The sequence below is a fragment of the Equus quagga genome, chromosome 7 (genome assembly GCF_021613505.1).
Source record: "Equus quagga isolate Etosha38 chromosome 7, UCLA_HA_Equagga_1.0, whole genome shotgun sequence".
In the NCBI taxonomy this organism is placed as follows: domain Eukaryota; kingdom Metazoa; phylum Chordata; class Mammalia; order Perissodactyla; family Equidae; genus Equus; species Equus quagga.
Window position 1 is genome coordinate 110,569,556 of NC_060273.1, and position 23,484 is coordinate 110,593,039.

The 23,484-nt window shown below is 38.4% G+C and overlaps 1 protein-coding gene across 1 annotated transcript in view; it reads left to right on the forward strand.

Moving 5' to 3' along the window:
* Positions 1–22,707: 22,707 nt before the first annotated feature.
* The window catches only part of ST8SIA4 (ST8 alpha-N-acetyl-neuraminide alpha-2,8-sialyltransferase 4), a 93,214-nt gene continuing 92,437 nt past the window's right edge, over positions 22,708–23,484 (forward strand). The window contains exon 1 of the mRNA XM_046665275.1: positions 22,708–23,116. Coding sequence (XP_046521231.1) covers positions 23,004–23,116 — 113 coding nt within the window. The 5' untranslated portion in view covers positions 22,708–23,003. The remainder of the gene's footprint in view (positions 23,117–23,484) is intronic.

Sequence of the window (23,484 nt, forward strand, 5' to 3'; positions counted from 1 at the left end):
AAATACTTCTTTTAATAAAAAAATACACAATATAATTTAAATATTTAATTCTGGGTATCTCGTCAGTACCACGTATTGCTATTGAAGGCACGTTAACAGGGAGTAATTAAAGAAATTGGTGATGCACTAGATAGGAATTCTGAACATTCTCTTACAGTAAACTCATTTGATGTAGTAATACACTTTGTCATTACAAATGAAATGCACCACCTGGCACAATTAGTGATATGCCTCCTATTTTTTTAGTATATTTAAGAACTGTAGTACATAATAATTTGCATTGTTAGAGCTCAAACAAAATGCTAGAACTTGATTCAAAAAATGTCTTTCATACCAGAGTCTGAGGTCATTTAATACACCATATTCCAGTTAGGTGCAATGAACTTTTTAGACAGCACAGTATTGGTAGAATCAAGGCAAAAGTTTATATATTAAGTGGCTAAAACTTTCAGGTAAGAGTACAGGACTCATGCAATCCAGTGAAAATTAGAATGTTATATGAAAATATAAATTCAATACAATTAGTCATGTAAGTGTATTAAACTATTTAAAGGTGAAATTGTAATAATAACATTCAATCAAAGCATATAGATTATCCTTCTAACCTACCGTGGGAAGATGGGAGGAAATCTAAAAGGAATGGTGTGTTCAGTGGACGTGGCTTTATTAACTAACTTGAGAACAGCTTTCAGTAAGATGAATACAGCATTGTAGCCATTAAATTTAAGACAATGATGATCCCAATAAAACAATTGTCAAAAATACATATAGTCAATCTCTCAATTATGAGATAAGCTAGTAAGAGTATCTCATTATCTATCTCCCAAATTCCACTAAAATCACTATGGAACATATAAATGAGAATAGAAATCGCAAAACCTCTACAATCTAAAGATAAAAATAACAAAATAGTATCTATATTTTTAGACATATGCTAAATTAGAAACCCCCAACTCTTAGGCAGCACATTCAAAGTATGCAGGTAGACCCCTTCCAGGGAAAGACTGGCAGATGGGAGATTTTCCCTGCTTCCTCCACACTGAGCCCTGTGAGGGTAGCCGCTGGGAGTGCCTATGCCTCATTAACAACTGCTGTTTTTGCTATAGTCTTGTAGGGCTCATAGACGCAAACCTCTGACGCTGGCAGTTGGGAGTTCCTTCCCGATGGTATGGTGCTTTTTCACAGATAGGTTTATGGCAAGAGTGTGTCTCAGTCATTCCTACCTTTTTTAATGCATTTTCTTATTCGCCCGTGTGTCCATGGGAGGAAGAAGTTCAGGAACTTCCTATGTTATCATCTTGGTCCATACCTGAGAATTGTTTTTTGATTGGCTGACAGGCTGTTGAGTTGCATGAAAATCCTTTTGATCAGGGTGAGTCTAGAGGAAGAATCAGCAAAGTTTCTGTAAAAGGCCAGATAGTATCTATTTTAAGCTTTGCAGGCTATTTAGATCTCTATCTCAACTAATCAATTCTGTTGTTGAAGCACAAAAGCCTCCGTAGGTAATATGCAAATAAATGAGAAGAGCTGTGTTCCAAGAAAACTTTATTTACTAAATGAGGTAGTGGGTCAAATTTGGTTCTTAGTTGGCTGACCCCTGGTCTAGAGTAATCTCTTCTTTAGAAGTTGTTCAACCCAATGACTAAAGCATGCCCTTTCTTGCATCTCTACTAAATACCCCATGTAGTTATTGAGGTGTCTTCACTTTGGTTGTTGGGTTTTGGAAGGATCCACGGACCTCTTTGAGGTATAGCAATTATTTGGCTTACAGGTACCTGGTAATTACTCTTTCCTCTGAAATTTTCCTTTACCTACTCTCACAGAGTTTCACCCTACACAAGCAGACTCCAAAGGATCCCTATGCAGATTTCCAGAGCTCTTTTGCTATGTAACCTTCCCATCACTGGTAATCTGCTTCCAATTATTCCAGCCACCTCAACCTCTCCGTACTCCAAACTCTGATTCCTCAAATCCAAAAGTCGACACAGGTCTTTTGCGTTGGCTCTCCCTGCTCCAGGATTTAGAAATTGCCTGTAGGCAGAAAGCCAGGGTGATTGAGAGAGGTTACCTCTTCTGTTTCTCTTAATGCATAGTCCTGTGTTGACCATTGTCCATTATCTGAAAATAAATGTTTTGTCTAATTTTCTAGTTGTTTGTGGAGGGAAGTAAGACCTTACCTGGAAGAGTAAGTCTTTTATGTAGTTTTTATGAAGAATCTTTTTATCACGAAACTCGCTACCTATTCACATTTTTTCCTGAGGAACACCACTGGACACTTCTGGAAAAAAGAAAAAAACCCACAACAGAACTGATAGATTACTGTTCTTCCCTATAATCTACGAGAAGTTAATGGACTAGAGAAGTTCTTCAGTGTTTTAAGATGGCCAAGTTCTACTTCTGAAGCATACCTTAGGAACAGCTGCTCTAGCCAAAACGATCTTACGTATTAAGTTTGTATGTTGCTTGTTTGGAGAATTAAAACAGCAATCATGTGAAAAAAATAAAAAGTTTAAATTTCATTGCATATTCTGACTGATTCTCCCAGCTAGAAAGGTGTTAAGCCGGAAAATTTAAAAGAAAAGTCAAGTTTTAACAGTGGCTTCAGGAGTTTTTGCCTTATCTATCTATTCTATATCTACCAATTGTCACTTTTTTCTAAAACAGGTAATACTAATATTTTTAGTCATTTTTAATTCCCTCTTTCTTCCTTTTCCATTTGCTATTGCTGTTTTTGGCTTTCAAATATCAAATAAACTGCTTTCATTGTCACTTTCTTGAGAGAGATAGCTGTTGTGTAGTCATAAACCTGCCCTGACAACGCAGTTAGTGATATTATCTCTCCACTAAGCAAGCTCTGCTACCCGAGCAGAGAGAATTTAAGGAACTAGATAAAACCATGGAGAGAAACTAACAATGTAATCATGGTTAAATTTCTGAAATACACTTTTATCTAATTTGAATATCTAAGTTTTATATGGACTAGCAAAGGATCTCCAGAGAAATAGAACCATTAGGATACATATGGAGAGAGAGAGATTAATCATAAGGAATTGGCTCACACAATTATGGAGGCTGGCAAGACCAAAATCTACAGTGTGGACCAGTAGGCTCAAGACACAGGAGAGCCGATGGTGTAGACGAAGTCCAAAGGCAGTCTGCTAAGGAACTCCCTCCTGCTTAGGGAGGTTGATCTCTTTGTTGTAGTCAGGCCTTCAACTGATTTGGTGAAACCCACCCACATTCTAGAGGGCAACCTGATTTACCCAAATTTCATCATTTCAAATGTTAATTTCATCTAAAAACACCCTACAAGTTGACACATAAAATGAACCATCACAATAGCATTTATATTAACCCTTTAGGCCTTATTAAAATACTGACAAGAAGATGGACAACATGCAATGAATATGTTTGATAAATTAACATAGACGTGTTCATTTTGTAGGATGTAGAGAGGAGAGGTGTTGTGAGGAGGAGGTTGAGCTATAGAAATGCATTCGAATGGGAAACACTCAAGAAGTTGAGATAAAGGAAAGCAGGAGTATATTTTTTGTATGCTATTATTAAATCTTTAGAGTGTCTACTGTTGCCCCAAAGGCCTTACATGCCAGTGGCATAGAAGGATAGCTGTGAAGACGCATGAGCACTAATGACTTCAGATACTTCAAAGAATCATATGTGAAAACCCTACAATTAGTGTGATAATTAATTAGCAGTTTTAATCACACAAGGGATAAGAGATTTTTCAACCTTACTCTTTGGTGTAAACATTTCTAAAGAGAAAGCAATATTATACACAGCAATAATTAAATAATTAAACTTTGTTAAAGGAGTTCCTACTCTGCCTCCCAATCCACAGGAATCAGATTGATTTTTTTTCTTTTTGGCTTTTTCTGAACCTCTCTTATTGGTCCTAAGGCAGGAGCCAAATAATTAGTGTGCTCTTGACTGATTCATGAGGAATTCTCCACAGCTACCTTATTTTCTTTCTTCTTTTCCTGGGATACTTAGAGTGTGTAAAATTCCTATGCTCCCTTGATAATTAGCCTCTACCCTCAAAGTGAAGCGCTTCCTCCAGTGATTAGGAATATTTTGGTTCAGCTGTGCAGTCACATTGGGTGAAACTGGGAATAAAGCAGAATTTTGTGCCTTTTGTGTCAGGACTCTTCCAAGTATTCAAAGGTGACTGAGCCACCTCCATTTTCACAAGGTGAAACTCTAAACACTCATTTGCAAACAGTCTCTCTTTAACCTATGAAGAAAATATACAAAATGGCTCTTAATTCATTTGTATTTTTTCTTCATTCTTTCAGAATAACCTGTAAAATATTCTTACAGCTCTCATACCACATTTTATTTTTATATTTGGAAACAATACAAAGACCTATGTAAACATTAGAGTGAGTAGATGATGCTAGAGTAAAATCAACTAGATCTATTTTTATTAATCATGCATTCAGATGTACACTTTCAGGCTTTAGATAGGAATCTATCCCATGGCAATATGAAAACATTTAGGTAAGTGTTGCTGAATGTTATGTGCAACCGTGTGATCATTCACGAACATTTATATGAATCTTTCATTGCCCATCCAAATAAATGCCACATTAAGCATTCAATGTATTTGAATGTGCAATCTCTTACAAAAAAAAAGGTACTCCTTCTTCAAGCCATAGTGTTGTACATTACCTTACTATGGGGCTTAAAATATCATATTAGAGTGTGATTCTCCACATATCATCTTGGGGATTTTGTGCTATGAGCCATGGGATGCTCCTATACAGTGGGGCCTGGATCAATGGGCCTGAGCTTTATTATCCCACTGCACAGAGAATGTAGAGCAGAAGTGCTTGCCACTTACATCGCTGTCTCTTATTTTGATAGTTTCATTTAGATGGTAAATCTCAGTGACATTAAAGGTGGTCTGAAAGTTAAATATTGTAAAAGATTTTCAAAATTAACAATGGGCTGCTTCAAACAGCAAGATGAACAAAATCCACTTAAAACTATAGGTGGCATTTATGTTCTTCTTCATTTCTTTTTATTTTCCTTTGGGCCTTCAAGAATTAATTAAACAGCTCTCTAAAGCTGACAGAGATATTGGGCTTGCTGAAGTTAGCCTTTGTAAGACGTGTCAGAAATAAGCTACCGTTTTGCTATAAAATCCTGGATTTCTTGAAAGAAACATATTGTCATTCTCACAGAAATGTTAAACAACAAACTCCAACATGTATAACTTAAAAATAGCTGTCACGTGTGTCAAGATTAACAACAGTACACAATAAACCTAGTGAAACATGAACCAAGTTACTTAATACTCTCACAAATTATAGTAAAAACAAGAAAGAAAAAAGGTTCTAAAATCTTCATGAATGCAAAAGCAAGAAGGAGTGACCAACCCCCACAACATTATTCTCCATCACTTTCTGTAGTGGATAATACAATGCACCAGCCAGACTCCCCGGCAGGACTGAGACACTCATTGCTCCACCTTTTGGGAATGTCAGGAGCTGAGTCCCTCTCTAGAAATTTCCTTTACCTTAAGAGAACATTTATACTCAGGTCATGTCCCATCCTAGAGTGGAAACCTACCCATTGTCAATACAGGGGTGTTGTCATGCTCCCTTGTCTCAAGGCCAAGCCACTCTAAAGGGCCATCCCCACTCCAGTGCTTCCCATGAAACAATATGAGTCCATCCTTTTAACTGCATTGAAGCTCAGCTTCTCTCTTTGTCTAATTCTAGTGCCTTTACTCCTGCAAAATGTTGATATTGAGGGTACTTCCCAAAACACTTATTGCATGTAAATCTCAATCTCAGAATGCTTTCCAGAGATCCTGACTTAAGACAATTAGTGTCAGCAATGGTCTGAGTAATTAGTTTTTAATGCAGGATAGTAAACTGGCTGCCTTGCAGGCAAGCTGGCAAGGAGGACCCCATCACTGGCAGTAGGTGGAGCACTGCAATTATAGAAGTGCATTTGTTAAAACTCTCACCTATGGTGTGTTGGTTTGGTATGCTAGTGCAAATGAATGCGCTCACAGGTGCAGTATCTCAGGCTTTTGAGTGGCTGAGGGAAGTATTAGTTAGACGGAAATCGCATCAGATGTCTCTTACTAAGTGGCTTTGATGCATCAGAGAAGACCAATAAAAGGCTGTGGGTGATTAATCACCAATTGAAGGTGAAGTGTAAAATTCAGAGAGCCTCCTCCTTGGCAGCTTATAAAAAGACTCTTATCTCCTGCAGCTGAAGGCAGGAAAAATACTGAGAATTTGGCCCAGGAATTAATTACAATAGTAGCAGAGAACCTTCCAGAGAAGGTTGAATTGCCAGTCTTTCCAACAAAGTCTATGCCAGTGATAGATTCCTGGTTAGAAAGAGTGAGACCCTGAGGTTTGAGTTCGGGACGTTTGGATTGATGAATTCATAAACGTTAACTGTATATCACTTGAATCCTCTGGGCTTGAAGAAGAGGTCTTCTCCTTCCTAGTGAGGGCTAGCACACCTCCATTGCTTGAAACGGATGCAGTGATCCCTGCCTCACAAGGCATCACGAACACCCGTAAGAACCTGGCAGTAGCTCTGCTTTTAGCCTCCAAGCTGGGGGAGGGCTAGGCATGCTAAGGAAGATAAGGGACCATACCCCCAAAGGCACCTGAGAACACCTCCCAATAAACTTCTAGTGGGTTCTGCAGCACCTAGTCAATATACACTGGAAGGAGTTAGGATAATATGATTGGGACCACATGCTGAGGGTCCTATATCAGAAAAAGGTAGAACACGAGACTAGATAAGGATTCATTAGTTTAGGGGAGAACTGTCTCATGATAAAGGATTTGAGACCTCGACAAAGACCTTGGAAAACAGTGCTAAGACACTGATAAGATGATTCTTGGGAGCTTGGAGAAAGTGATAACCCATAATAAGTAAAGTAGAAAAGCCAAAACTGCCATGGCAGGCATGGACAAAAGGAATTTAAAAAATTTACAAAAAAGTGGCTAAGCTACTGGATATGCTACGTAAGGCCAGAAAATCCCACCAGCTAACCATGTTCTGAGGGAGAGCCTGAAATACACCCCAGTTACAAAAGCAATAATAGTGCATTGGTGAGAAACACCATCATCCTTGAGAAGCTCAATAGCAGTGTCCTCTGTTGGTAGGGCTCGTGGTAATAAATGCTGTTGCTGAACTGTGTTCTCTGAAGGTAGGAAGGATGATAGAATCTTGAAAATACAGAGGCCAAAGGCAGCATTTAACCATCAGAAGCAGAGCGGGTACAACTGCCATAATGAATGGCAAAGTCAGAGTGGCTGTCATAGGCACTAATTCTCAGAGAATTATGGAAATTGTTACCTTCCCAATAATGTGAAATAATGCAAATGGTACAAGGATAAGTCCAAAAGAACAGTTGATAAGTCCAAAACAACAAGATTTGGAACTGGCTCACTGTCTACCCAGCAGGCAAAGAAGATGCAATCCTGAATGGAAAGTGGGGCACAGGTGCAAGGTGTGGCCCAACTCCTAGTAATTTCACCAGAGGTGACTTGGAAAAACGTCCAAGTGGATGAGAATACCTTTGCAGGTGTGATGATATACTCATTGGGGGCAGGGAGGAATAAATGTGGAATTCGTGTGCTTCACTTGGATGCTTTCTGTTATCCTTTCGTCTGATGTAATTGTGAAGAGACACATGCAGCAACCCTGTCCTAGAAAGATTATGATAACAAGGAATCAGAACCCTCATGAATGAAGGTTTGGGTGAAACCACCAGGTAAGTTACCAAGATCTTCAAAGGTGATAGCTGAGGGTGAGAGGAGGAGGTAGACAATGAGTATAGGACATGGCCCTGTGACCAACGGCAGTGACAAAAGCTACATTTGTTCAACTGACCACTGTCTCAGAAGATTCCCCACAGAAAGAGAGGCCCATGAAAATCATAGAAGAACTTCTCCTTGAACTTGTGTGGAGAAGGAAATCTGGGTCCAGAGGATAGGTGGGGATGGGGAGTGATGAGTGGCCATGAAAGTGTACCACTCTCATGTCCTGCTGCAGAAAGCATAAATCATAGAAGACCCCATGTACTACACTCTGAATTTACTGCCTCATTCCTGCCAAGGCCACACTTTCTATGGGCTGTTCTCAACTAATGAATAATTATGGCAGAAATACTAATGCCCTCTGTTGGCAAGTTTATCTTCAGGATTCTCCATGTGCTTGACTGAAACTCTCATAGAACTGTACGAAAGTCTGAGATTTCATTTTCTATACAACCCTCCTTCCTTCCCTCTTCCTTCAAAGGGTAAGACTTGCATAACAGTCTGCCAGTTCTCCCTGACCCCTTTGGCTGCCTGCTGGATTCTTCCTTGTCCCTTCCTCCAGTATGTCTTTTGCATGTTTAATCGTGTCTTGGCTTCTGCTTCTTAGAGGAAATGAACTAACACATATGTGATCCCTAAGAGAAGGGAAATGCTTGAGGCGAGTCTCATGTTCACAGTAGTTTCTGAATGCATGTTACTTTGTTCATTGAAATGCAGGAAGTTCAAAGACAAACAGAACACAATTTGCTGAACTGCAGAGCAGATATTGGAGTTCTGGGCCTGCGAATAGGCTGGAATTTGCAGGATAAGTAAAGGAGATAAAAATATGCAGAGCAAGTGCTTTCCTACACATTATTGCTGAGGGCAGGGCTGCACATGTACACAGTGAGTCTTAATAAGAGCTAGCAGAGAGTAACTGCTACATGAGGAGAGCCAAGAGAGACATCAGAGGTCATGTGAGGACAGGAGATGTTGGAGTCACAACATATCCGAGACTTCCTACAATGCATTGTCTATCCCCAAGAGCCACTACACAGTAAGAAAAAAAGAGACATACAAAACATGTGACCCACAATCAAGAGAAAAAAGAGCACACAGAGATAAATCCCAAGACAACTCAGATAGAGAAATTACCAAAAAAGACTTTAAAACGGAAATAATAAATATGATAAAGGTGTCACAGGGAAAACTGGATGTGATGAATGAGCAGATGGAGACTCTCAGAACTGATTTAAAACAATCTATAAAAGCGAACCAAATGGAAACACAAAAATACAAAATACAATATCTGAAATGAAAAATTTAATGGACAAGCTTAGTGGGAGATTATATATCTTGTGAAAAAATGTTAGTGAATTTGAAGCCAGCCAAATAGAAATTTTCAAACCTAAAGAATAAAGAGAAAAAAGAAAAAACAGTTGGGAGAAAAAACAAGCTCAGTGACCAGTGTCAAAATATCAAGCGATATGATACACGTCTGTGGTGTTTCATAGAAGAGGAAAGAAAAAATGGGTCAGAAAGAGCAAGAATGATGCCCAAAACTTTCCCAAACTTTGTGAAAAACATCAACCTACTGATCAAGAAAGCTTGTTAAACAACTCCTAGACACGTAACAATCAGACCGCTGAAAATTAAAGATAAGAAGTTGAATGTTGAAGGAAGCCAGAATAAAAGGCACATGCGTAGGGAGGAACAACTACATGAATCAAGGCTGCCTTCTCATAAAAAAAGGAGAAATGAATATAATGGAAGAACATTTGTAAGGTGATGGAACAAGAACAATAAATATTGACTACTCCATGCTCTATTTCAAGCAAAAATATCCTTCAAAAAGTTGGGTGAAATGAAGAACACGTTGCCAGCTGACCTGCATTATAAGGGATGTTAAAGGAAGTGTTTCAGTCAGAAGACAAATGGTGCCACATGGAAATTCAGATCTGCACAAAGTAATAAATTTAAAAAAACCAAAAGAATATAAATATATGGATAAATATAAACACATTTTTATTTTGCATTATTTTAAATTTTTAAAAATTCAGCCAACTAAAGCAAAACCATAATGTATTGTGTAGTTTATAATATACACAAAGGGAAAATATATGACAACAACACAAAGGACAGAGGTAATAAATGGAATTACATACTTGTAATTTTCTTACATTTTACATGGTTTCATAATATTAATTGAATGTTCTAAGAATTAATATTCTAACACACACAGCAATCAGTTCATAAAATAAGTAGAAATATACCTTAATATATAAAAATAAAATCAAATGGTTAAAAAAAAATTGAAGTAATCCAAAAGAGGGTGAGAAAGGCAGAAAAGAAGAAGAATAAAATGGATCAAGTAGAAAAGTAATATCAAATTAGCATACGTAAACCAAAATATATTAATAATTGGTTAAAGTTAAAAAGACTAAAACAGACTTAATAGATTAGAAACTCTAATTAAAATTTAAAAATTGAAAAACTTGATTTAAAAAAATTAAAGCTTAAATGTATGTTGTCAACACATTCTCCTTAAACATAAGGGCAAAAATAGTTTGAGAGTAAAGGAGAAAAAAGATAGATCATACAAACTATCGATAAACGCGGCATTGAAAACTGTCCAAACCAAGTCACAAAAGAGTATGTACTGCATAAAGTCCATTCTTACAGTGCTCAAGAACCAGGTAAACTAATGGATGGTGAGATTCATAATAATCGTTGCATATGGTAAATGGAGTTTGACTTGAGAGAGGGGCAAAGGGCATTTCTGGGATGATGGAAATGTTCTGTGCTCTGATCAGAGTGCTTATAGATTTTACCAAACTCATCAAATTCCACCCTTAAGAACACTATATTTCACTGAATATAAATTATTATTTCAATAAAGCAAACATAACTCTTGATAAAGTCCACAGTGGACAAGGAGAAAGAATAGCTAAACTCATTGTTTTGCTTTTGTAAACACCTCTATTCTCATAGCTAATTGCTCCTTTGTTTAACTAAGTCTTTCTGCCCTGATCAGATAAATATTTTGGGTTGTTGACTTGATATTCCAGAGTTTTGAAGACTACCTTTCAAATATAAATATTGCTAATTTATTGAAGTGATATAATTAAGGCAAAACTTTCTCCAAGATTAAGATTCAGGAATATGTGTATATTATGTTGGTTCTTTGGAATTACAATGAAGTAAATCCTCTAAATTTTTAGAATGGAGTCAGGTAATGGTTACCTCCTGAGAGAGATTTTTTAAAATTAAAGAGCAGAGATATAATGTTACATGAATACGTATAACTACCTAGCCGTGAATACCTAAATGTAACCTGACTGTGTGGATTAAGAATGCTAAAGAATAAATGTGTCGATCAGAAGGGTTAAGATTAAATCAGAAACACTACAGAACAGAAACTTGAAGATATGATTTGGCAGCTCCTAGCCAAGCACAGTCTTACAGAAAGAGGGCTTTGGCCATCAGCCTTCAAATACATTTACCCCACTGGCGAAACCATCCTTATGCTGAGATAAATAAAGCAAGCTATTAGCTTCAAGGGCTTAGTAACATAAGTCTCCCCTTTGACACATGGAGCACTTGTGGAGTGATGATAAAAATCATATATCTGAGTCAGTAAATTTGGTGGCCAGACATTGGATCATGAAAAATTGACCATAGAAGAATTGCCACTTTTGAGGGTTTCAGGGCTACAGACTAGCTAACCTTTTTTTTCTAACAGTATTATTCCCATTGCTTCACCTGTTTTTATTTTCTATGATTTTTACAGAAAAATATTCTTGACATTTATTCTTTCTTTAACTCTCCCATCCCTCCAGACCCTGCAGACTTTGTCAGCATTTGGATTACTATCCATGGCAGATACATGTCTCTCCACCCAATGTGGATTTATCACCTGAGTATTAGTCTCTTAACGATTTATCTGTTATATCTTTTTATCTTGTGTGAGGTATCAGTGCTACCTATGAATGGTAGATCTTGCTTTTGCTGCTAAATTTTTGCTCTCTTCTCTTTCTAGTAAAGACTTCATTTTGCCTCATGTATGGACATGTGGTGTGCAGGGCCCTCCTGAAGGAGGTGCTACTTCACTGACTCATTGATTTGGGGCTTGGCCACAGCACAAGCTTTAGCCAAAGCAATGTGAGAGAACATAACACACAGAAATATCTGAGAAGAAACTTTAAGAGGCATAAAGAGCTTCTGCCAGCTCTCTTTTTGGATGTCCTAAATAAGGCTCGTTCCTTGAGCCTGGAATCTGGAGTGAGAAGACATATGGAGCAGAGCCACAGAAGCTGACCCACAGCCACTGACATCTATCATGAACAAGAAATAAATGTTTGTTGTAAGTCACTTTGATTTTGGGGTGATTTGTTATAGTAAAGTTAACTAATAAAATTCATATACAGGATAAGGAAATAATCCAAATGAAATATTTAACAGCAAATTTGAATCCATTTTAGATGTGTAAAATAAGTGTGAAAAATACATTGTAGAAAAAATAAAAAGGATTAAAGTTATTTAAAGTTTACATTAATACAAAATAAGAAAAAAATCTTAAGAGGATGTCTCCAATCCAGAGTTACTAAAAAAAGTGATTTCTATGCCTTTTGAGTATAATAATTTAAGATTAAGTAACTAGTCTTCTCATCACTTAGTGATCACTTCTGAGCATTTGAGGGGAGATCGCTCCTTCTCCAGCAAGCCCTCACAAGTGAAGGCTGTTTTTCTTCGATACCTTATGTAAGTTATGGCCAGTAATAGGAAAGATATCCTTTTGGGTTCCCGATTACATATACAAAACATCTTTTCATCTCCTTCAGAGCTTGTGCCATCAATGGTATCTCCTGCTGCCAACCCTCAAGCTGACATATACAGACCACCTATTTACTCCCAGTGATTACGGACCTGCTCAGGTTGTGTAATCCATCCTTACTCCTGTCATCAATCATGGTGACTTTAAATAATCACATAGATGATCCATCCAAAACCCTAGTCTTTCTCTGCTTCTTGTTTTTCTCCTCTCTAGCAAAATGTGGGTTCACCTCAATTTAGTCTCCCGTTAGTCTTCCATTCCAACAGAAATTCTGTATCTTGCACTGGCATTAACTTATTTTCCCCTGAAATCCAAATTGCAAGCACATCACTCTCTGAGTATATTCTCTCACCTTTTCAGCTCACTTTCTCTGGTAGCCCCTTAAAATTATTTCAGTGTACTAAGATTTCATCCTATTGGGTTGTAGACTTTATCTTTATGTGTCTATCCCCTTCTATTTTCACTCCCCCTTTTATCATCTTAGATTTGCAGGTCATCAATATTTTCATGAGTTTTTTAAGCACTTCCAACTCTGGTTTTCTCTCCCTCTGCCATACTTGTCTGGCAAAACCTCAACCCTGCTTGAACTCAAGTATATACATTCTGTGTCTAAAACCTATATAATTCAACTCAACTGGAAGTAGTCAAATAACCATATTGACAGGTCTCTGTTTAAATTCATGAGCTCAAGCCTCAAATAGACAAGTAGCTTTGCCTAAAAATACTAGTACATGTCCAAAATAAGTTTGCTTTCCCAGGCTTTGGTATAAATATTTCAGAAATTTGCTTTCAACACATACCTTCTTATAAGGTGTTCTACTTTGCTTAATTTATTATGCACGGTATAATGGCTTCCATTATATTCCTTATTTTCTGACATTTCTGCCTAGTCATTTTCTCCTTCCTGGCCTTTGTACTTGTTATTCTCTCAGCCTACAATGCTCTTGCCTTTTCCTGTGCATTGCTAGCTCCCTCTTATTCTGCAAGTCTCACTTCAAATGTCACCTCCTCAGAGAACTCTTCCCTGATCAACTTATTCAAAGAGCTCCTTTATTACCCTCTTTACATTGCTCTGTTTACTCCTTCACAGCTCTAATCATCGTATGTAATTGCCTCCATTTTTTCCTTTTATCATACCTTTCTACATCTAGAAATTAAACTCCTCAAGAGGAGGACATTTGTCTGTTTTGTACTCTGCTGTATCTTCAGTGCCAAGTATAATGTCTGGAAAATGATATGTACTTAAGAAATATTTTTTTACTAATGAAAAATAAGTGACTATCATATGCAAATCAATTTACAACCCTCTATTCATTTTTTTAATCTGTAAAGTGAAAATATGATAGTACATGGTTTCCAAAGTCTCCTGTGGGATTCCAGCTCCTTCTTTGATCCCTTGACTACAGGTTGGGAATAACTGTACCATGGGATTAAGTGGGTAGTTGAATCAACTGGTAGTTTGAAATATCTTTTTGCACTTGTTCTAACATTTGCCATGAGAGAAGTGACGATATAAGGCTAGCGTTGATGCTTCCTATGGGTGACTTCATCTTCAAACAGATCTCAACATCCATCGACAAGAATCATCAGCTTCCCAAACACCTCTGCTCGCCTCAACAGTGAGCAATAATACCGTGAGTAATACCGAGGACATTCGTAATCTTCATGGGTTCCAGGTTAATCTCCACGGGAATTTTACACATCAGAAATGTTGTAATAATCCATTCACTCCTGAGAATTTCCTGTAAACTTACTCCTCTGTCAAAGAGATTTTAAGTGGCTAACTCTAATCTATCTTCTTTGTGCCCCATCTAACACATGGTATCAAAAGGTAAAAAGTTTTACATTTAGGTCACACAAGAGGTGTAAAATCCCCAGATATTTTGAGTCTTACCAGTAGAATTTTAAAATATATTTGTTTTTCTAATGATAGGATCACAACTGCAACCAATATAAGCAATCACAATTTGCAAAAGCTGTACATTTGTGAGCACGTGCTTAGGCACAATGCCTATATTGTCCATAGGTATTTACATAAAGTTTTCTGGTGGAATGCAGGGAAATATGATGGTGGTATTACAGAAGATAGATCAATTATTTATATTATGAGGCACAGGTCAGATGTGAATTAGACTCATTATTTTTCTTTTATTCCCACAGCCTCCCCCCAGGAAGTATCTGTCGATTCATTTTCACAGAGCAACTTTCTCCTCCTGACAGATTAGGCATCTCTAGACTTGGCGTTCAAAATTTTAGTTCATAAGGATTTTATTTAGTTATTTGCTCAAGTGTTCACTTTTAAAAGCCAGGATGATCAAAATTTCAATCTATTAAACAGGTAAATTGTGAAGTGTGTATCCTTTAATAGAATTATTTACCCGAAGGATTGCAAACTCAAATACATGCAGGGGCCAAATAGATAAAATAAATGAATAAAAAATTCTGGAATAAACAAAAATTATGGAGAGAAATGAAACAGCTGCTACTTAACTCAACATAATTGTTACCATCAGGGTAGGTGAGTCTTGTATTAGCAAGTCTTTTGATATTTTTGAAAAAAAAACCTTGAATTACTAGCAACTAATTATATGTGTGAGTGTGTATGTGGGTATGCATGTTTGTGGGTATTTGATTTCAACCCATTTTGTGGAAAACAAAAGCCTTCTGCAGCCTACATCCTATCACAAGTTTTCCAGTTAATAATGACCTCTATGTTATTTTTCTTTAAAATCTTCAAAAAGCAAGTACATAGATGTACATTTCTAGAAAGAGATAGACCTACACAAATAATTTTTTAACCATGAACAATTTGTACTACTATTTCTTTTTTGCTTTAATTACGATGAATTGAAAGTAATATGAAAGGAGGATGGGTTACATTAAAGAAGAAATAAAGTGGGTGATTGGATTGAGCAATAGGATAAAAGAAAGGTAATAAGAGAGAGAAAGAAATTGGTTAAATCAGATACAAGAGAGACTTTCAGAAAGTCCACAAAGATTAAAGAAATTACAGGGGTCAGCCCGGTGGTGTAGTGGTTAAGTTCAGTGCACTCTGCTTCTGTGGCCTGGATTCACGGGTTCATATCCCAGGTGCTGGGCCTATATCACTCATCAGCCTTGTTGTGGTGGCGACCCACATACAGAATAGAGGAAGATTGGCACAGATATTAGCTCAGGGCTAGTCTTCCTCAAGCAAAAAAAAAGAGGAAAATTGTCAATGGATGTTAGCTCAGGGTGAATCTTCCTCAGGAAAAAAAAAAGAAAAGAAAGAAAAGAAATTACAACCCTAAATAATAAACTCTCTAGATAGTGACACAGAAAATTGCCTCGTAAATTACCACTATCCAATAGGAGAGCAATTTGAGGTAATATTTAGCCTGATGGTTATTTTCTTCCTACCAGATAGTTCCTCCCATCACCATTGAGCACAGACACACAGCAGAAGGAGAATACAGAAAAAGTATCACTAGGCAATAAGGTAGGATATATAAGACTTCCCAAAATATGCATGGGATTGTGTATCTGTTTATTTTAACATTTCAGGGGTCTGTGCAGTAGGAAATAAAATAGCAAGAGCTAGGACAATAGAACTAAAGGAAAGTGTTTATAAACAAAATGTGGACCGTGAGCAGTTGAAGTGTCCATTCCAAATTAGGATATATTTGACTAGCCATAGTTAAAAGATGTCTCAGAGGACACATCAAATGGATATTACAAATTGAAGAAGATTTGACTAACAGTGCATAAGAATTGTGTCTTATAAGGACATTCGTGTTTAAATATAATAAAGTACTAAATGCAAAGGATGATTTAAGTGGCATGGGTTATATAATGGGAAAGAATTGAGAATGGCAATGATGGAATTTTCCTGTTGTTCCAGAAATTGTACTAGATTCATGATTGTATCTTGTACTTAAAGTCAAGGTCACACTTCTGTTGTAACCTTATTATATTTGGTTATTATGCATTAAAAAAGAAACAAAAGTAACATAAGGATAATGAATATACATACAGAAAAAACAGTTGTGAAGCTTTTAAAGAGATTTACATGGGCAAAATGAATTAGTTTAAAGTAAAATTTTAAAAACTGGATATTTTGTCCAGAAAAAGATAAAAGAGATTGAGTTGCCTGGTGGCGAACAGCTGAATTTTCTCATTAATATGCTTCTTGCTTTTCCTGACCATTGATTCATAGGTGAAAGTCTTCGCATTAATAATTTTCACTATGTTCTAAGGTCGTTAACAAGAACGTCAACCAGCTAAGCTGTGATGATTATGTACCAACTTGGTTAGGCCACGGTACCCAGGTGTTTGGTCAAACACCAGTCTAGATGTTGCTGTGAAGATGTTTTTTAGATGAAATCAATTTTAAATCAATAAACTGGAGGTAAAGCAGATTATCTTCCATAATGTGGGTGGGCCTCATCCAATAAGCTGAAGGCCTTAACTCCAAAAAAGAGCCTGAGCTTCCCCAAGGAAAAAGGATGTCTGTCTCCAAATGTCCTCAGACTTGAGTTGCAACATCGACTCTTCCCTTTCCCAGGTCTCCAGTCTGCCAGCTTACTCTGTAGAGTTGGAAACTGCCAAGCGTCCACAATCACATGATCAATTCCTTAAAATAAATCTGTTTCTTATCTATAAACACACTTCTTTTTGGTTCAGTTTCTCTGGAGATTCTTTACTAATACACCAACATTCTCATTATGAAAATGTCATGAGTACTAGCAAGAAACAATTGGTATTTGGAATTAAAACAAAATTGTTTGAGCATTCAAAAAATGAAGCACGTATGTACAAATCTAACTAAATACATAGAAGATCTATATAGGGAAAACTACCAAATCTAATGAAAGGAATCAAAGAAGAACTAAATAAATGAAGAAATAATTCAATGTTCATGGATAGGAAGACTTAATATTGTCAAGAGTCAACCCTCCCCAACTTGATCTACAGATTCAATGCAATTTCACTCAAAATCCCAGCAAATTATTTTGAGAATATTGACAAACTGATTCTAAAGTTTATATGGAAAGACAAAAGACCCAAAATAGCCAACACGATATTGAAAGAGAACAAAATTGGTGGACTGACATTACCTGACTTTAAGACTTCCTATAAAGCTACAATAATCAAGACAATGTGATACTGGTGAAAGAATGCACAAATAGATCAATGGAACAGATCAAATGCCCAGAAATAAATAGATGCACACAAGTGTATTCAACTGATTTTTGACAAAGGAGCAAAGGCAACACAGTGCAGAAAAGATAACCTTTTCAACAAATGGTGCTGAAACAAGTAGACATCCACATGTGAATATTTATATATGTATAAAATGGGAAACTATAAAACTCCTAGAAGATAACACATGAAGAAATCTAGACAAACTTGGGTTCAGTGATGACTTTTTAGATCCAACGTAAAAGGCATAATCAATGTAAGAAATAATTGAATCCTTGAATACATGAATAAACTGGACTTAAAATTAAAAAATTCTGCTCTGTGTAGACATTGTCAAGAGAATAAGAAGACAAGCCACAGACTGTAAGAAAGTATTTGCAAAAGACATATATGATAAAGGACTGCTGTTCAAAATACACAAAAGAACTCTTAAACGCAGTGGTAAGAAAACAAACAACCAAATTAACAATGGGCAAAAGATCTGAAAGCATCTCACCATAGAAGATATAAAGATGGCAAATAAGCATACGAAAAGATGTTCCACACATATGTTATCAGGAAAATGCAAACTAAGAAAACAATCAGACACCTCTACACACCTATTGGAACGGTCACCTAAAACACCAAATGCTGGTGAGAAAGTGGAGCAACAGGAACTCTTATTCATTGCTGGCGGGATGGAAAATAGTACAGCCATTTGGAAGACAGTTCAGGTTTTTCACAAAGTTAACCATAGTCTTAACATCAATCTTCCCAGTAACTGCTCCCCTTGGTATTTACTCAAATGAGTTGAGAACTTATGTCCACACACAAACCTGCAGATGGATACTTATAGTAGCTTTATGATTGCCAAAACTTGGAAGGAACCAAGATGTCCTTCAGTAAGTATTCGGATAAACTGCGGTATATCCAGACAATGGACTATTATTCAGTGCTGAAAGGAAATGAGCTTTCAAGCCATGAAAAAATATGGAGAAATCTTTAAAGCTTATTACTGAGTAAAAGAAGCCAATATGAAAGAGCTACGTGTTCTATAATTCCAACTATATGACTTCTAGGAAAGGCAAAACTGTGGAGACAATAAAAAGATGAGTGGTTGCCTCAGGCTGGGGTGAAGGGAGGGGCATGAATAGCCAGAGCACAGGGGATTTTTAGGGCAGTGAAATTGGTGGATATGTGCCATTATACATCTGTCAAAGTGCACAGAATGTACAATACCAAAAGTGAACCCTAATGTAAGCTATGGACTGAGGGTGACAACAATACGTCAATGTAATTTCATTGATTTTAACAAATGTACTGCTGTGGTGTGGGATGTTGAAGTGGGGGAGGCTGTGCACGCTTGAAAGTGAGGCTATATGAGAAGTCTCTGTACTTTCTGCTCAATATTGCTGTAATCCCAAAACCGCTCTAAATACAGTCTTTTAAATAAAAGTCATGGGCCATTAAAACCCTCTATGAGACTCCAAGTGTTTCCATTTCTTTCCAGCTAAAGTTGAGGGCACTGCCAGCAATTAAAACATGATTTACATTAAGTTAAAGGATAAAGTAGCATTTTAAAACCAGCTGCCATTACTTGCATTATTTATTCATAGGGTACTGTGTAATTGCAGAATTGTGCTGAATAAAGACAAATGAGTTATCTTTATTGAGGAACATTCAGTCCAAAGATAGAATGGAAATTTAGGAACAACTTTAATTTCTCAGGATCATCAAAATGGGCATTTGAATGGAAGGAGGTGAGTCCAAAAGACTCTTGCATGGACAAGACTCCTTTCCGGATATTTATACTTCTTGTACCTAACTGCACAGTGAGAAGAACCATACTGTCCTCAATTTGGCCTAAGTGTTGGCCTATACATATATATTTTTTTTACTTGGCAATTTGTTATGAATGCATATTTCATGAATCTAATAATATTAAACAAATGTCACTAAATTACACTCTAAATACAAAGTTGTCCAAATATGGGAAGGGAATCTCTTGAGTCTCATTGAACCACTACCAGTCATCAGAAGTGTTCATCTCGATATAAAATGCACTATTCTTAAAGAATTCAGAAACAGCAGCATTATACAATTGGAGAGCTTGTTTTTTCTCTTTTAGACATTTAAATTTGTCCTACGTGTTCCCATAACTAGTTCTTGGTGTGCTTTAGTTTTGTTGTTGTTGGGTTTGTTTTGTTTTGTTTTGTTTGAGCCAAGTGAATAGTTTCCCCTATTTTAACTTAAAGCTTAATACGTGAATTAGACACACTTTCCTCTCAAAGATTTTCTTGTTGCAACTTTCCCATTAGAGAAGATGGTTGACACTGTGGAGCTATAGAACATTATGACCACACTGAAAGCTTATGTCCCACCGCTCTCGCTTTCCACTTCCTGTTCTAACAGTACTGAAATACTTCCTTTTGTTCCTCTCTGAAGTCACACAGACTCTTTCCTCTGCTTGCAATGTCCTACCCTCCCTCTACCAGGCTTACTCCTTAACTTTGCAGACCCCAATTTAAGCGTGTCCTCCCCCAGGAAGCTCACCCTCCTTGCTCCCAAATGACTTAAACACTCCATCTGCTTCTACCCGTTAGCTTACCTACATACCACATACGCACTTCAAATTGCTACTGTTAGTTTATGGTTCCATATTGCAACATTTCTTTTACAGTTTGTCGCCTCTGAGTGAGTGAACTTTGCCTGGTTAGATGCTATCTTTTATTCATCTCTGTTTTCTCATGCTCTCACACATTGCCTAGCCCATAGTAATTGTTCAAGAAATGTTGGATGAACTTATGAAGTAATGCATATTACTTCATCGTCATCAGCAAGTGGTGTTTTATTTAAAATACAAAATATATTTGTTTACAGTTTAAAAATCAAAAGTTAAGCTAGAGAATTTAGCATCCTAACCATGCCTTGTCCGCTCCCTGGCCCAGTTCCCTTGTAACTTAAATAAGAAGCTGTTTTATTCTTGCAGTTTCTGCTAGTTGAGAACTCAGTGTGATAGAGATGCATTAATGCAGGCTGGATTTGCCTAGACATCAATAAACTAGAAAGGCTCCCAGGGGGCCACTTGTAGTGTCAATAAAGGCTCATAATTACTTGCTCCTTTGAGCATTTTAGACCCTGTCCCCTAGTTCGCTCTGCTGTGAATATGAGGCTGGAGAAATGAGAGGTTCTTAACTTCTCAAACCCTAGGCGAAGAAGGGCAAACCTTGGCGGGGTCCCCGGGTTTTTAAGCAAATGTCCTGGCTGTTAACGTTAGCTGTTAGGGGAAGGGTAACTCAGAACTCTCCCTTTTGTCCCTCTCTGGTGGAGGACTGGTGGTGGGCCTCACCACTTTCGGGCTTGAGGAGGTGTAAACCCCAGTGGTGAAGAGTGGTTGACTGCGGCTCCCAGATACTGTCTCACGCTGGAGTTGCCTTCTGACCCATCCCCACCAGCCCCGCGGTGAGGAGCCAAACCAAGGCGTGATACAATCAGAGCAGCAAGCTTCTCTCCAGGTGAGGGCGGGGACCAAACGACCGAGGAGGAGTACTCAGACTGAAGACTCTAAACCAGGTCTAGAAAAGTGTCCCTGCCACACAATACAATAGACATAAGGCAAACAGTAGAGGGGAGGAGGATGTGAAAGTCAGAGGTTAAATACCCATCATTGAGACTATTTGGAAAAGAGTTTGCCTTTCATTCTTTCCTCTTTTGCTTCCTTCTTCCTTTCTTGCTTTCTTCCTCCTTTCTCTTTCTTTGTTTTCTCTTTCTTTCTTTCTTTCTTTTTCTTTCTTTCTTTCTTTCTTTCTTTCTTTCTCCTTTCTTTCTTTCTTTCTTCTTTCTTTCTTCTTTCTTTCTTTCTCCTTTCTTTCTTTCTTTCTTTCCTTCTTTCTTTTTCTTTCTTTTTCTTTCTTTCTTCTTTCTTTCTTTCTTTCTTTCTCCTTTCTTTCTTTCTTTCTTTTCTTTCTTTCTTCCTTTCTTCTCTCTCTCTTCCTCTCTCTCTCTCTCTCATTCCTTCTTTCCTTCTTTCCTCCTTTCCCTCCTTCCTTCCTTCCTTCGCGTGGGTATGGGTGTATTTAAAAAGGAGGTTCTTGGTGGCTGCTTTTCGCAGAATCCTGTTTCTCCGCAGTGAAGTTTAAGTGGGATTGGAGTTTCTTTGACTTCCACGTGAGGAGTTTCCAAGTGGCAATGAAAGCGTCACATAAATATCCATGAAGTTCCTAATGACACCTCTGTCATCACTTGTTTCCCGCAGGATCCTAAGCCAGGGTAGTCATCCACCACCCTCCCTGAGTATCGACTAACCGGTTCATGTGTGTATTTGTACTTTCCAGATTGAGCTGTGTACAAAACATCCTCCTCTTCCTTCCCCATTCACTCTACTTGGGAGGGCATGCGTATGCGTGTGCGCGCCTATGTGCGCGTGTATGTGCGTGTGTGCGCGAGTGTATGTATGTTTAGCAAAGCGCTTGAAAGAAGCTACCCGTCTTGTAACCCGCCCCCAGCTCTAACCGAAGCATCTCTTGAGCAGGACGCTTCTCTAATCTGTCCCCAGTTGAGATGCCCTCTCCGCTGATGCGGGCAATCTCGGCGCTCCCCTGGCCAGGAGAGCTGATGCCTTGGTGTCCAGGGAGGGCGACCTGACTTCCTCCTAGCACGCTGCGCTCTCCCTAGGGTGTTGAGCGCTGGGGCGTGCGAGTGTGTGTGTGAGTGTGTGCACGACGGTGAGCTTGTGAGCTTCCTCTCTCGGCTCCAGCGCAGGCAGCGCCGGCAACGTTACTCTCCAAGCAGCCGCCAGCAAAGCAAGGAAACAGCAGCCTCCGCCTCCTCAGTCCGGTGATTGGCTGGTTTTGCTCATCATTTCCCTGCTAGAAAAAGGGAAGGGCCAGTGACGCCCCCAACCCAGCTGCAGAAGCGGCCGCCACCTCCAAGGCACAAGGTGTCTCATCTGCAAAGAAACCTGAGCCCCAGGGAGGCGGCGCGGAGTGTCCGGGCAGAGCTGGCGCGAAAGGCGAGGGAGAGCGCAGGGCAGCGCTGGAGGACCAGCGCGAGCTCGGCCGCAGAGGACCCTTGCGACCTGCTCCTGAGATCCCGGCTTCAAGCTCTCCTCGCATTTTACAGAATCCTCCCGTCGACTGTATCTCCTCAAAACGGAGCCTCACCAAGAGAAGGTGAGGGAGCAGGGGCAACCAGGACTTTTCCGGGCACCCAAGATGCGCTCCATTAGGAAGAGGTGGACAATCTGCACGATAAGTCTGCTCCTGATCTTTTATAAGACAAAAGAAATAGCAAGAACTGAGGAGCACCAGGAGACGCAACTCATCGGGTAAATGCACAGCTTAATTTCAGGATATGACAAAAAGTCAAGCCATAAATGAAATCTGAACATGATAGAGTGAGGGCTGGGATAGTATGTGTGTTCGTATGAGCTTGTGTGTGTTTAGTCTCATGAATTAAATAACAAAGGCTGTTGTTGTGGTGTGTGTGCTTCTCTACAGCGTGTTTTCAGTAGGAGTTCAACTTGCCCTGTGCGGTGGTAGTGACGGTTGTGTTGGCGCCGGGGCTCGCACGCCAAAGGAGAAGTCACTGCAGAAGTGTCAACAAAGAATGTGTGCCCTTGTCCTTTTAATCCGTGGGCAGAACTCAAGCGAGTTCTCTTGATATTCACCATCTGATTGCCCTTCTTTCTCTGCC